Source organism: Numida meleagris, chromosome 5 (genome assembly GCF_002078875.1).
Source record: "Numida meleagris isolate 19003 breed g44 Domestic line chromosome 5, NumMel1.0, whole genome shotgun sequence".
NCBI lineage: Eukaryota > Metazoa > Chordata > Aves > Galliformes > Numididae > Numida > Numida meleagris.
In genome coordinates, this window is record NC_034413.1 from 13,371,261 (window position 1) to 13,385,980 (window position 14,720).

General features: G+C 56.5%; 1 protein-coding gene across 1 annotated transcript; it reads right to left on the reverse strand.

Annotated features, from left to right (window-relative positions):
- Positions 28–14,612, reverse strand: MMS19 (MMS19 homolog, cytosolic iron-sulfur assembly component). The gene is made up of 31 exons (XM_021400153.1): positions 14,376–14,612; positions 11,467–11,515; positions 10,591–10,691; positions 8,987–9,072; positions 8,545–8,619; positions 7,904–7,973; positions 7,592–7,720; positions 7,315–7,376; positions 6,952–7,038; positions 6,582–6,656; positions 6,216–6,293; positions 5,763–5,901; positions 5,185–5,339; positions 4,894–4,972; positions 4,501–4,626; positions 4,118–4,199; positions 3,675–3,772; positions 3,219–3,359; positions 2,879–3,034; positions 2,544–2,643; positions 2,297–2,399; positions 2,127–2,201; positions 1,867–1,993; positions 1,684–1,784; positions 1,556–1,612; positions 1,259–1,445; positions 1,063–1,145; positions 812–976; positions 670–729; positions 470–570; positions 28–395 (listed from the first exon to the last, which is right to left on the reverse strand). Exons 1-31 carry the CDS (start codon positions 14,596–14,598, stop codon positions 368–370), a joined length of 3,198 nt encoding a protein of 1,065 aa, XP_021255828.1. The 5' UTR covers positions 14,599–14,612; the 3' UTR covers positions 28–367.

A 14,720-nucleotide genomic window follows, 5' to 3' on the forward strand; every position in this document is an offset into this window, starting at 1 on the left:
GCCTGGGCTGCACTGAGACCCTGCATGGCATTACCAAAACAGACAAGTTTATTCCTCTCACACTTGGGGTGCTGCACACAGCACCTGTGTGCGCAAGCCTGCCCTTGCAGTTCACACTTGTCAGATCTGTCCCTCAGTGTCCCTGGCTACAGGCAAGCCATAAGCAGCACAGATCCTTCCCTCAGCTAGGTGCACAGAAGAGGGGCAGGGGTCCAGGAAAGGGCCACAGGGGAGGTGCTGCCTGCCAGCCCCCATTCTCCAGCCCCAGTGCTCCAGGCAGTACCGGGCTCTGAGGAAAGCTGGGTTTGCGGCATGGACAGGGTCCTGGTCAGATTGTCAGTAAACACAGGAAGGGGATGCAGGGCGCTCACCTGCCCGGGCTCCCCACCAGGAACCTGTGGAGACAGAGACTGCCATTAGCCACATCCTAAATACACCAACTCCCCTGCAGCTGCAGCCACACACTCACCATTCCCCTCGTGCTGCTACTGCCTCCTTCCGTACCAACCTCTTCTTGTCATCCAAAGGCTTGGCCAGTGCCCGGATAACTCGGGCCTTGTATGGGAGCAGCTGAAGGACAACTACTGCTCTCAGTAAGAGCCCCTAGGGTGCTAGTGGCCCAGCCAGGGCTGGGACCCACTTGCACAAGGAGGAGGCAGGAGCACTTACCACCGTCGTGGGCAGGCTAGTGAGCGCGTGGGCACAACGCAGGGCAGCGATGCGGACAGCCTACAACAGACAGGAATGAGGGATGGAAGGGGCAGGAACACAGGAGAGGGGTGTGCAGTGCAGAGGACAGGGGTGCACGCACCATGGTGGGGCTGGAGGTGAGGCTGAGGAACTTGGTGACCAGTGTGTCAATGTGCAGGCTCATGATCTGGGGGGCTTCGAGCAGCAGCGGCTGGAGGCAGCTCAGAGTGGAGAGCTGCACCACGCGGTCAGAGCAGGACAAGGCCTCAAGCAGGAGGGAAAGCAGCTGCGGGTGGAGAGGACACAGGAGATGTGAGTAACCCTGCTGCGCAGCCTGCAATGCCGCAGTCCCCTACTGAGGCTGGCTCTCACCGTGGGCAGTTCTGTCACCAGCACGGGCTTGGGAAGGTGGTTGAGCACATGGGATAGACCCTTCAGGTAATTGGCCTTCACATCTGTGGCAGGCAGAGATGGTTACAAACAGCAAGGGGAAGGAGGGGATGCTGGCTCAGAGCCTCAGGGTAAGGGGGCACTGGGTGGTGAGGCCAGGCTGGGGCCAGCTGCTCACCGGCACCAGCCCCATGGAAGCCTTTCACCAGCTTGGGCACGTTGTCAGTGAAGAAGCGCTGGCGGAACATGATGCGCACGTCAGCATGGCAGCCTTTGTGCAGCACGTCTGGAGACTCAGCCATGAGCAAGGAGAAGCCATCGGCTGCAGTGGGGCCCAGCTCCGTGTCACTCAGCAGGCCCAGCAGCTGCAAGGGAGAGACCACTGAAAAAGGGAGCCACGGCAACCTGGGGTGCTGACCAGAACAGGGAGAGGGGGAAGGCTCCTTCAGGAGTGCCCACCCTCACTGCTGTCTACCTTGTCTGTCAGATGGGAGCTCAGGGGATGGTAGCGCAGCACCAGGGCTTTCGTCACCTGTGCAGACAGAGCAGTCAGCACCATGCAGCCCCTGGGGCTCTCTCCTCCCACCTGCAGGCAAGCCTTACCCAGAGCAGCAGGGTGAGTGCCTGCATTCGGTGAGGCCCTTCCGCGAGGCCAGGCTCCATCCTATTCACTGCAAGCTGCAGGATCTCATCCAGCTGCTGCCCTGAGGACACAGAATGGGGAGGCTGAGCCATCTCCCTGACAGCCCTGTTCAGGGACCCCCACAACCTGCCCAGTCCCCTTACCTGGTGGGTGCTTGTTCACCAGCCCTGCAAAGCACTTGGAAGCTGTGGTAGCTGTGAAGGGACAGTTGCAGGAGCAACTCAGTGCCAGCAGTTCACGGAGCAACCGTTCCTGCTGAGGAATTACCACCTAAGAGAGACAGGGAGCATGTTACAAACTAGGTCCACAGCTGCTCCCTTTCTCTGCCCATGGAGCTTGCTATGGATCTGGACAGGATGGTGCTCAGCCAGGGCCCTTTCTACCCTTCTCCTCACCGACTTACATTGCGGGGTAAGGAACAGACAAAGGCCATGAGGAGGGCAACTAGGCGTCTCTGTGGCTCCAAGCACTCCCCATCCTGTGGGGGAAGAACAGTACCCACATCACCATGATCCTTGTTGGCAGCCTCTGCCAACATCCTCTGTCCTTGCCCCATTAAGACACCCCACACACCTCGAAGGGCTGGAAGGAGCAAGGAAAACTGTTTTGGGGCAGAAAGGAGACCTCTCCATCCAGGAAGAGGGGCACCACATGAGATACACTCTGGGCAGCCAGCCTAAGAGAAAGGAGACATCGCAATGTGCTGCTCTGGGAATGTCACCAGAGAACTCGAGTACCTCCTCCGTGGAGCAGCAGAGTGGGACGCAGCCTGCCCTTCCCCACGAGGCAGTGTCCAGCATCCCACACCAGCATTACTCACTCAGGGCTAAGGTGAGTGGTGGCAGCACTGATAACAGGGACCATGGCAGCCAGCACCTCCTCCTCCAGCAGCGCCTTGCTCACCAGTGGGTGGGTGCTCTCTGCAGACAGCAGGTGGAAAGGGACGTGGTGGAGCCCACAGCCACTGCCCAGAGGCAGTCACAGCCCCGCGACCCACGCCGGTCATGGGGCACCGCCGCTCTGCCTCTGGCCGGGGCCCGCAGTGCCCCGTGCTTGCCGTTGGGTGGCAGCAGCAGCGCTCTTTGCTGGACGAGGGAGCCCACGGAGCGCAGAACACTGCTGCCGTTCCCTTTCTTGCTCCAACCGCACGCTTACCTTGCGTGGCAGCCTGCACGGCCATAGCCAGCAGACACGGCACCACTGCCTGGTGGTAGTACCAGCAGCCCTCCGCGTCCTGCTGGCACTGCAAGGCCACGCGGTGCAGGCTCTGGCACACGCAGACCACGTCTTGGGCACTCCCAGCCTCGCTCCCTGCAAGGCACGTTCAGCATCACATCAAGCTGCTGCTGCACCCCCATATCCACACCAGCACCCCAGGGCAGCAACCAGGTGCGTGGCACCATTTACAGGACACAGTGGGGTCCAGGGTGACACAGCCCTCCCTCCTCATCTCCTGCAGTCGCACTGCATAGAGCTCCCTGCTGCCAGCCGTTACCTTTCTGCACCTTCTGGAGGTGCTGCAGCAGGACAGGGACAGTTTCCCTCACGATGCTGGTGTGCGTGGACACGGCTGCCAGGGCCTGCAGGCAGCGCTGCCGCAGGGAGCGGAGATCCCGGGAGCAATCCTCCTTCCGCTCTGAAGAGGAAATACACCTCAGAGGGGTGTTGGGATGTCTCCCAGCCCCCCTGCAGTGCTCAGTCCGGAGTGTAGCAGCACAAAAGGATCGGCACAAGCCAAGTCCAAGGCACTCTGTCCAGTGTATGACCGGGCAGCTCCTCAAGGGCAGTCTCAGCTGTGCAGGCTGCTTGCACTCCCCAGACACAGCCTTCTCTGTGCCACCAACACAGCACATGTGCTAGGAAATCCTCAGTGAGGAGAACCATGTGGCACAGCCCCACTGTTTCACCCCAATACCAGAAGTTAATCCCTTTCCAAGGCTGCCAGCTCTACCTGACTGCAGCTCCTCTCCGAGCCTGGGCACCATGCGCCCAGAGAAAACTTTTGGGTAGACAGGGGCCAGAGATCCAGCTGCTTCCATCGCTGCTTCACTGCCAGGAGGGAAGAGAGCAGGAGGGGTGATGTAAGTAATGCATACTCTGGGCTGTTTGTGCACCAGCTGCAAAGATCTGGGCCAGAACATACCTCCAGAAACCTATTTCTCAGTACTCTTTCACCCTATTGGCAGTACAGAGTCCCTTGCTTTGACAGACCCAGACTTTCTAATTCCCATCCCAAAAACCACTTGGCTTATCCCTTTGCTTCTACACCCACATGGTCTCTAAGTTTACACAGTTCCTTTGCCTCCACCCAGACTAAGCCACTCTCTGTAGCAGTCAGTTTTGTTCCTCTTCCCAGAGTGTGGGTGACTGGAACAGTGTCAGCCCAGCACTCACCTGGTCTGGGAATCTTCCTCATGCAGAGCGAGCCGGACGAGATGATCTACAACCAGCTCCAGCTCAGAGGGAGACAGGAAGCCTGGAACAAGAGCCATAGAAGAATCGTGCCCTTGGCCAAAGGATAAGATCCTGATGTTCTGACCAGCATCCTTCCCCCTTCTTGTCCAGGCTATTAGCAATGCAGCAGCACACAAACTCCAGAGATACAAGGTGCCCAGCACAAGCAGGCAAGATAAATCAAGTGCTCCTGGAGCTCATAGACTGGCCAAGAAGTGCTGCCACTCCTCCTGTGCATCCACTTGCAGCACAGGCAGCTGACCACAGCACCCAGAGCAGGGCAACACCTCCCTCTGCCTCCCCAAGGGATGTAAGGCACCAACCTTGCAGAGAGCCCAGGACAGTCAGTGCCCTGATCCCGACCAGCTGCAGCTGCACACTGGGATCTGTGAGTGCTGAGAATACCACAGAGCAAACTGGCTCTTGGAGCGACAGCAGGGCACTCTCATCTGGAGAAGAAGCATGGAGTCACTACCTGCATCTGGCTGTCACAGCACAGCCACCACCACAGTACCGGACAGACACTTTCTGAGGCCTTGCCAGTTCACATCCAACCACATAAAATCCCTGGGGCAGGCTGCACACGCAGCCACCCAAGTCAATGTGCTTTTCTTCCCTGTCAGCATAAGGGAAGGTGAAGGCAATGCAGTGCCAGAAGTCCCCAGGGTCACACTTAAGGGAGTCTGGGTTCCTCCAGAAGGACCAGCAAACCTCACCTTCTTCTACATGTCCCCACTTCTGCTGCAACTCCAGGAAACCCAGCAGCATTTCCAAGATTGTCCTTCTCTGGCTGCTCTGCAGGGATACAAAGGTGTAACCCAGCTCTCTGTGACTGCCACATCTCAGCCCAATGCCAAAAGGCCAGGGGGTTAACAGGGGTGCCCACCCACAGCCAGGGAAGGACACCCACTTTGACTGATGTCCCCTTCCTCTCACCAAGCTAGATAGAGTCATGGGGTGCACTCAGCCTTGTCGCCTGTTACTGCAGAGCCCAGGGTGCCCCTCACCTGTGAATGCTTGTTGTACTGCTCCAGCAGCAGGGGAAGGATGCTGCGGGTGAGACGGTGGTAAGTGCGGAGGGATGCACTTGCTGCTGCCTGCAGGAGTTTGGCACTTGGCCACACCAGCTTCATGTCAGGCTCACACAGATGGTGCCTGCAATCTGAGATAGGCTGGGTGTTAGCCACACTGGCAGAACTGCCTCTGTCTCACGTACGGGGCACAGCTGATATCTGGACTTGGATGTGCTGCTGGGACACAGCTCTGAGCTGCAGTGCAGCCTCCTTGGCAGAGCTGCTGCCCCCAGCTCCAGCCACACAGCAAAGCTTTGGACATCCCAGTGCAAGCACAGAGGGAAGCAACTCCATTCAATTTGTATTTCCTACTGTATCCTCCTCTCCTCCCTCCTACACACAATACTCCCTCGGAGAAGCCAACACTAGCTGTGAAAGCCAGAAATAGAAGAAACAGGCTTCAAGATGAACATGAGGGCAGACCACCTCCTTTGGCTAGGAGGATGCTTGCAGGTCTGGCAGTGCCAACAGGCCAGGCTGTTCAGGGAAGGGCAGATCTCCCTGGCAGCTACCTTGCAGTATGCTGTTAAGGAAGGAGTCCAGCAGGTCCTCGGCATCTGAGCTGAGCACAGAACGGGAGAGACAAGCAGAAAGGGCGTGCAATGCAGAGAGGCACTCTGCCTCGACCTTCTCACTCGCTGTCTGGAACACCTGCAGGAGATGTCGTGGGGTAAGCTGAGCTCAGTCCTGACCCCAGCCACAGGCTCCACATTCCCAACATGGGCTGAAAGGGCTCAGGCTCCATTATCGCTTCCTGTGTGCCTCAAACAAGCACACCCAACAAGCCCCACAGACACCCTGGTAGATGTAGCCTGCTCCCCCAACCGCACTTTTCATCTGGACTGTCCAAGACCACAGGTCGAGGCTGGTGGGAGATATGGGGCTCTACTGGTTTGGTTGTGAACTCCTGCTCAGGAGGAGTCCAACTGTGCATGAACATTTGTTAGGGACTCCGCAATACTCACCTCCCTGCGCAGGGATGACCAGAGGCTGGGGAGGAATTCCTGTAGCTCCTTCTGCCCATAGGTGGCACAGCAAGCAGTCTGTGAAAAGGAGCCAGGAGGGGGTGGGGGGGGGGGAAATCAAATTAGTGCCAGTAAAACACAGAGCAGGGATGCTGCCCACCCTGGCAGGCTCAAGCTGGACTGCGTGAACCACTCAAAGAAGAGAGGAAAGAGTGATGCAGGCCTAACTACGATCCTGGAAATCGTAAACCAGGCTCTGTAAGGGAGAGTCTTTGGCTGCCAGATACAGGAGAGGAGCTCGGAGGTGACTGGCTGCTACTGGCACTGTCCAGCTGCAGGCTGAAGGGGGTGGTGATCACTCCTTACCAGAGTCTGTAGGGAGTCAAGCTTGGCACTTTGCAGGTCTGAATCCATCTTCTCAATGAGCAGAGGGAGCAGGAACTGCAGAAAGAGATGGTTAAGACTTATCCTGCTCTTTGTACCACATTACACGTGGCCCTGCAGGGCTGCAAGCTCAGCCTTTGCCAGGAGATGCAGAGGTAGAGAAAAACGTGCAACAGGCAGCACCCTCCACACCTTCAGACCCAGGGACAGGCAGGACACAAGGAGTACCAGGACACAGGGGTACCCTTGTGCAGGCTCCTGGTCCCAGTTGTTTATTTCCTGCAGAGTTGCAGTATTACAAAACGCAGCCTGTGCTCAGGTGTGGTGCTCAAGAACCCAAATTGCTACCTACCTCAGCAAACTGTGGTGTGGAGGCCAGTACAGCCCGGAGGCTAAGGATCAGATCTTCTCTCTGGATGCCGTGTGGGTCATTGGGGGGCTGGAGGGGAAGTACAGAGAGCAGGTCATGAAACATCCCAGATCAGCCATCAGCTGAGGCTGCATCACCTCATATCCATCCAGCAAGGCAACAGCAATGTCAGTCTCTACAGCCAGCCTGGCACCAGCCTGGATACTATAGCTAACAACACAACAGTACCCAGGCTAAGATTCTTGCCCACCCTCTTCTTCCATTCCCTGTGAGGGAACATGAGACCCTGAGAAAACACCAGAAAGAACGAAAGAACAGGCTATAGCATGCAGCAGACTCACTCACTGGAGTAAAATCAATAGGGAAGTAGCAGGATGTCACTTCAAACAGCTCCTCCACAAAGGGACCTGCAAGGAGATAACGACAAGGGTGATCAGAGGTGCTGACCAAGAGGGACAGAGATCCCAAGCCTTGAACCTGTGGCGGGCTGGCTCTACAGCTCCTAAGTCATGTCAGACACAACCCAGTCCTGCTCATACCCCAAGGGCCATCCCTCCAACAGCTGAAAAAAAAAAAAGCAACATGTCCTCCATTCAGTTCTGCACAGCAGGCACAGGCTCACCCAGGGCATAGTTCTTGACAATGAGATCATGCACAATCTGGAAGGCCACCATCAGGTTGCGGGGATCTTTCTCCCCATCCATCACCTGGATGAAGCCAAAGGTGAAGTCAGCACCCAGGCCCTTTAGCTCTGCAAAAAGAAGATGGAGGGCAAACAAGTTCACCAACATGGCATGAAATCAGCCCTGTTTCTCCAGCCTCAGCCCCTTCCAGCTTTCTCCAGGCAGTGCCACAGAGCCCTCCGATCAGGAGAAAGCAAGCCATTTTCCTAGCCCAAACAATCCCAGAGTGTCTCTGGCATCTGCCCTCTCACCTTCCTCCCTGGTGGCCATGAAGTTGGTGATGATGCTGTAGACTGTGTAGCGGTCCTGCTGCAGAAGGGACTGGAAGGAGGAGCAGAGGAATCAAAATAAGCCTCCATACGTGGCAGCACTGCTACCCCACCACCCAGGAGAACACACACGCCCTCGAGAAGCAGGCAGGACTCCTCAACAGCTCCACTGCTGCTTTCTGGTGTGTAGGTCCCATTTACCATGTGGAGAGTGTGCATATGGTTGTCCAATTGCACCTGAACACGACTGACTGTGCTCATCACTGAATGAATATACTTTTACAATCACACCTGGGCCACACATGCTGCCCATGCCTTCCAGAATAAACAGTCTCAAGATGGAGAAGAATTTGGGAACTAGGGCCACTTAAACAGTCTGGAGAACAGAGCAAAGGAAATGCTCTTCATAAGGCTGCCAGAATAGAGGACAGGGGCCAAATGGGAACCTCATCTGTCTTTTGTCTCTTGCTCTGCAGTGAGCCATGCTGGCTCTGAGTTCTGCAGGAACACTGCATTGCTGCTGAAGGATGTGCTACACTGCACTGGTGCAGAATGCTGGCAGATCTTCCCCAGACACGGAGAATATGAAACAGAGATAGGGAGAAGGAAATCACATCGCTCACCTGCACGTGTACCTCCTGGAAGATGGCTTTGAGCACAGAAACTGCTAGCCCCGGGGCCAGCACTTCACACATGCTCTGGGAATAGGAAGAGAAAAGCGATAGGAATGATGACTGTACAGCAGCCACTTGCAAGATCCTCTCCTACCCCGAGTGGGAGTTTGTCACCCTCACAGACAGGTAGGAAAAGCCACCTGTGATTAGTGCTGTCCCAAAGGTAGCCAGAGAATCCTTGCCCCAAAACAGCAGAAAGTCATGGCACCCTCTCCTCCCCTGCAGGAGGCACAGCAGGAGCACAAGGCAGGGCAATGCCACAGAGCTGTAAGCCTAGCTGGGCTCTGCTCCACAAGCTGCTTCAACCACTTCATATCCATGAGTTGCATTTTCCTCCCAGCATCACCCTGCAGCCATCCTCATGCTGTGAGCCAGGGGAGTATGAGCTCACCAGTGCACGGAGACCCTGGAGCACTGAGGGGATCACGAGGTGATGATCTTGCAGCCGGTTCTCATAAAACAGGACCAGGTGCAGCACTGTCAGAAACAGATACCAAAATTCGTTAGCCCCTGGAGTCACAGTTGCAGGCTGAACAGTGAGAATGCACCATTCGCCACTGTGAGAGGAACTGCCACCGTTGAGTGCACCCACGTGGCTCTCACAACTCCTCCCTCCCCCTGTGGAGCAACCCACTGAGTCTGACCGCAGCAGAGCAGCACCCACTGCTGGAGCTCAAGTGCTGGGGCTGCCTGCGAGGTGTTTGCCCTGGCCTGTCCAGACACGTGAGTGCAGACACAGGCAGGGAAACAGCAGACGCCAGTTGGCCGATGCTGCAGGATGTTGTGGGGTGGAGCAGGAGCCCTGACTCCCCCACACTCAGCTCCACAACACGTTCCTGGCCCCTGAGTCACGGCCATGGGCGCCTGCACAGCCCAGCGTGGGGAGGGGCAGCAGGAAGCAGACTGGAAGAGCCGGCTGGCAGCATCCTGCACCCACAGCTGCTGCAGAAACTCACTCCCCGGGAGGCACCCTGACGCAGTGCTTGAGAAATGGACTGCGTGAGGAGAGCCACGAAGGAGATGGGCTGGCTGGGATGGCTCTCCTCCCAGGGACTGACTCTGCCCACCTTACTCCAGAGCTGCTGGTGACTCTGCTGTAAACCCAGCTCACTCCCCTGACACTGCCAGGCCTTCTCTCAAACCTCTCCACCTCTACTTGTTCCTCTAGAGCTGCCCCATCCCAACCACAGTCATACCTGACTCCAGCTACACCTGTAGCTCTGTGCAGTCCTGCACAGCTGCTCTCAGCCCTGCCCAGTACGAGACTTGCATCATCAACATCAAGCCAAGCACTTTCAGCTTCCACCCTTCCTTTTCATCCCTCACCTACCAACTACTTCCCCCTGGGTCTTGCCAGCCTGCTGGCACAGGTTCAGCTACCTACCAGCAAAGCCCCCATCCCAAGTCATTCCTGAAGCACTTATTTGGTTTCCTTGCTACCAACCAGCTGCTTAGAGGCATATAACACAGCCAAACGTTCTCCTTATTTACACATACAGGGAATATTCCTGTCTCATCCCAGTCCTCTTCTCCACTGTCATCCTTATGCTGATCTCCCCTGCACCCCAGGCCACAGGGATCCCCCAGAGTTAACCTAGGCAGGCCTCAGGGCTGCAGCATGACTCGTTTTGTGAACGATGGTTTTCCTGCAGTGAATCACAACCCAAGGATTCTGACATTCAGATGTGTCCCCGAGGCTTCCCACGCAGCGCTGAGCATGCCTGGGTGCACAACACCCACACATTGCCAGGGGCACCAGCTGCAGCGCCGGCCTTCACACACTCAGGGAGTAACCCAAATTGTGCTGTGAGGGTGGCAAACAGGCTGCAATGTGGGGCCCCACATCCTCCTTGGACTTTGACTCTTGAGAGACATTTACAAAGTTGCCACTGTGCTAAATCAATTCCTTTGCCAAACGCAGGCTAGACTCCTTCAGGGTACAGGCTTGGGCCCTAACCTGCTCACAGCCATTCCAGAATTCATAGTAGCCCTTACCTTCCTTCTCGTGGAGCAAGGAGTGACACTCAAGTAGGACTTGTGAGAGCAGTTGGATGCCTCGCCCTCGCATCCGGGGATCTGTGTTTTCCAGGCAGAACCTAGCCCACACATGGTAAAAACCCAAGAGGCCTGATGTGAGCAGGGACACCCAAACAGGAAGTGCACCCCAAGCAACGACATTATAGATGTGAAATAGAGCTGCTCTCCAGGCAGGGGGACAGCAACACAGTCCTGCCCAACTGGCACATGGGGTAGGAGAAGTCTCCTCCTCCCCGACCATGCTGCTCACAAACACCTGGCCTCACACAGCAATACATCCAAGGTAAGAGGCCTCTTGTCAAGTCAGACCAAAGAAATTGCTCTTGCACCATGCTCTGAGACCAAAAGTCAGGCTCCCAAGATCACAAGGGATCAAAAAGGGCAAAGCCTCCTACAGGCAGACAAAGCTGGAAAGAAATGAAGTTCCCCAAGTCCCAGCCCACGACAGCTCAGAGAGAAGTAAAAGCTGAGCAGCAGTCAACTCATGACATGGAGCAGTGCAACTGTGTGGTCAGGCAGCTCCTGCTAGGGAGTCTCAGCTGCAACGTGCTCTGCAGCTCACTGCATGCCACAACACCTTTCCTCAGCCCCAGGAGAGTCTTATGGGCCTCTCCAGCCCTGCCCTTTCCCAGAGGGCTCCCATACCCTGGGTGAGTGACATGCAGTGAGCAGATAACACACCTGCAGCGTGTCTTTGTGCCTGGTGGTGCTGAAGGCAGCATGCATAGGACAAGCTGTCGGCATGCACACTTTTTCTTCTCACTGTCCCTTATTATGGGAATCTCCCCTGCAATACCCTTACTTGATGGGTAACGTGTACACAGCTTTCCTTACCCCAGGGCTTCCACAAGCTGCAGAACAGTCCAGCTTCCATCTTTCACTCCTGGAGGAAAGAGATAAAGAGAGTAAACCAAAGAGACTCCCAGACTGTCACTGTGGCAGAGGGCAGCTCCCCTGATGCTCCCTAGGGGACAAAAGGAATCATGCACTTAACAAGGCGGTGGTTGAACCAAACAGCCCAGACACTAACGAGCACTCAGCTTCCATCACCTCTACACTGAGCAACACCTGCACAAACTCCCTCCAAGGCAAAGAGTGCGGAGAAATATGGTTTTGTGGTTAAAGTACACTCCAGCAGTCCAAGCATTGTGTTGTATGTGCAGCTCTGACTCAGACACCTCAGCCAGGTTGCTTCACTCACCACCTGCAACTGAACTGGGGGAAGAGTCACTCCCCACGAGGCTTTGGTGAAGATCTGCTGCATCCTACAAAAGCCATGGCAGAAGAGCAGCTTCTCTTCTGTTACTCCCCACAGCCAGAGTGACACAGAGTGACACCCACTCAGTAAAACAGCTCTGTGTCCCTTTGGTCACCATCTTTGCCCAGGAGCATTCACCCCTCTGCCCTGCTAAGGGCTCACATACACAATTGGTGGGGTGCCCACCTATCGGAAAGCCTAAAGGCTGTCCCAGGCCTTGCCTCAGCTTGTATATCCTGCTGTTGCCAAAATTTATTGGCTCTTCCTAAAGCAGTTAATTCCAGTATTAAGTTGTGCTCTTCATCGGAGAGAGGTTTCCAGGTATGGAAGAAGGGACGACAACATTTTCTGACAGCAAGCAGCCCTGGCTCCAAAGACAGCACTTCCAGTCCCACTTGGCACAGAAGGGAGAGGGACAGAACAAGGAAGGAGAGCCATAAGGAAGAAGGATGGTCCAGCTGGCTGCAGAACGGACAGCCACAGGCTGCAGAAGAGGTGCCTCGAGTGAGACTGTGAGCTGCTGGCAAAGCTTCTTGCAGGACAACAGAAGCATGGCAGCAAGCAGACACTGAGCTTGGGCACAAAGCAGAGTGCTCCCTCACACCTAGGATCCCACCACCTTGTTCCAGAGCACAGCTCCTGCAAGCTCATGCCTCTGTCCTCCACCACACTGCAAAAGGTTTGAGACACACCAGCCCCTCAAGCTGAGCACTCAGTTGCTCTGCATTTTCAAAACCTGAATGCAGTATCTAGACAAAGCTGCTGGTGACCTCATCAACAGGAAAGAGCTGAAGAGTGATGATCTGGCCACAAGTAGCCACCGATGTTCTTGCGGCTATGAACGCCCTCCCTCTGCTCCAGTGAGCTCGCTCTGGTCTCAGAGGTCTGCCCAATTTCACTATGCATGAGGGAACCACACAGCCCCAGCAGCACGTAGAGCAGCAGCAGGGCACAGCACAGCTGAAGTGTGAGCTCAGCTCCAGCAGGACCAGTTATAGTGCACCCTGAATCCCAGTATACTCCCTTTACTGGAAGGGCTGCCTTTCTCTGGTCGTGTTCCTGTAGCATGAGGCTAAACAGAAGCAAGCAATTTACACTTTGCTGTATTCTTACTTGAAATCCATCAGCCTTCCCTGACACCTCCCTTTCACATGCCATCCTTCCACATCTCATTTCTGTACTCTTTCCCCTCCTTATGTCTCCATGGCTCTCTTAAAATGTGAGCACAGTAATCCCCAGTGAGCACGATGGATTTCTCTAACAGCACCCTCCCTCTCTCCCCACGTTTTAATAAAAACAAACTCAGCCTTCTCTGGCACACGCTGACCTATGCAGCCCAAGCTGCCTGCGACAGCACCAAGGTCCCTCTCCTACCTGTCAAGTCACACTTAATTTACCACTCAGCAGCACATAAAAGAAGATCAATGTGTTTCTTCCAACAATTGCATAAAAGGTGGTGAGGTTAGGAAAAACCTTTCCTTTCACTCAAGGATACGTGCTGTAATTTAATACTTTCTGATGCATGACTCCATACAGGGTCAGAGGGGCCAAAGACGCCTGCCAGCCCCCTCGCCTTTCAAGGCAGGTTTTGTCACAAGTGCCATATGGCTGACGAGAGCTGTGGGACGGCTCTTCTCTTTGTAGGTCTTTGAAGAGACAAAGCTTTCTCCGGGCACTTCTGTAAGATGACCACAGATGACAACAGCAGCTGGAAGGCTACCTTTCTGTGCCTCTATCTGCTCTCTCAAATACTTTCCAAAGTGTGACAAAGCCACTATCCACAAACACACCACCTTACCCTTAACAATCCACTTTCCAGAAGCTACAAACTCCCTAGCATAACAAAGTTACCAAATCGTTGCTCCAGGCAGAAATCACCCATGGAAACCAAACGCCTCAAGTCTTGCCAGAGAAGGAGGAATTGCAGAAAGAGCCGTGGGAGCACAGGTCCCAGAGCAGCCATCTCCCACAGCACCTCAGCAAGACTGGGAGCTGCCTTACCAGCAGTAGCAGCTCCCGCTGTGCCCATGCCCCCAGTGCCACGGCTTGCAGCCCTGTGCTCCCATCAGCTCACACATCCCCGTGCCCTCAAGTCCCGCTCCCCGGCCCAAGCCAGCCTCATCCCGTGCTCTGCGCCAGCCTTCCAAAACCCTAACCCTCTCCCCAGCGCTACAACATCCTCACTTCCCGAAGCCTCGCATCTACGCGGCACCCCCTCACCTCACCCCACCCCACCCCACCCCACCTCACCTCGCCTCGCCTTGGCTGCCGGCCCAACCCTACCCCACAGCCCCTAATCCTCCTCCTCCTCCTCCCCCTCCCCACTCCCACCTCCCAGCTGTGCCTCACCCCCCGCGCAGGCCCTGACCCGCACCACGTGCCATCGCAGCACGCAGCCCCGCCCCGAGGTCCCACACCTTCGCGCCCTGCCCCACCGCCGTGCCCGCACCCAACCCCGCCGCCGCGCCCAGGCCCCGCCCGATACCTGCCGCCAACTCCGCGGCGCGGCCGTCCTGCTGCCCGGTCACGAAGTCCCGGACGGAAGCGGCGAGCGCCTCAGCACCCCCCGCTGCCGCGCCCGCCGCCATGACACCCCGCTCCCAGGGCAGCGACCGGCGCCGCTCCCGCCGTGCGCACGCGCAGCCCCGAGCGCTCAGAGCACATGCGCGCGGCCACGGCGCCCCTTCCTCACCTCGTACCCCCCCCATCCCGGGGAGGGGCGGGGCCCAGGGGGGCGGGGCCGGCGCCGGGGTACGGCGGCGCGGGAGGGACAAAACCGCTGGGAGGAGCGGGCGCGCGCACGTGGGCGGTGCTCCCCGCGGAGCGGCGG

What these genes read in the sequence shown, in the direction of transcription:
- MMS19 (XM_021400153.1), bottom strand. Translation starts at nt 14,598, where the DNA reads ATGGGGGGGGTACGAGGTGAGGAAGGGGCGCCGTGGCCGCGCGCATGT. An exon ending in ACCACTCACCTTAGCCCTGA is followed by an intron (nt 2,400 to 2,543) that starts GTGAGTAATGCT and finishes CCTTTCTCTTAG; the next exon opens with GCTGGCTGCCCAGAGTGTAT. An exon ending in CTTCCATGGGGCTGGTGCCG is followed by an intron (nt 1,146 to 1,258) that starts GTGAGCAGCTGG and finishes TGCCTGCCACAG; the next exon opens with ATGTGAAGGCCAATTACCTG.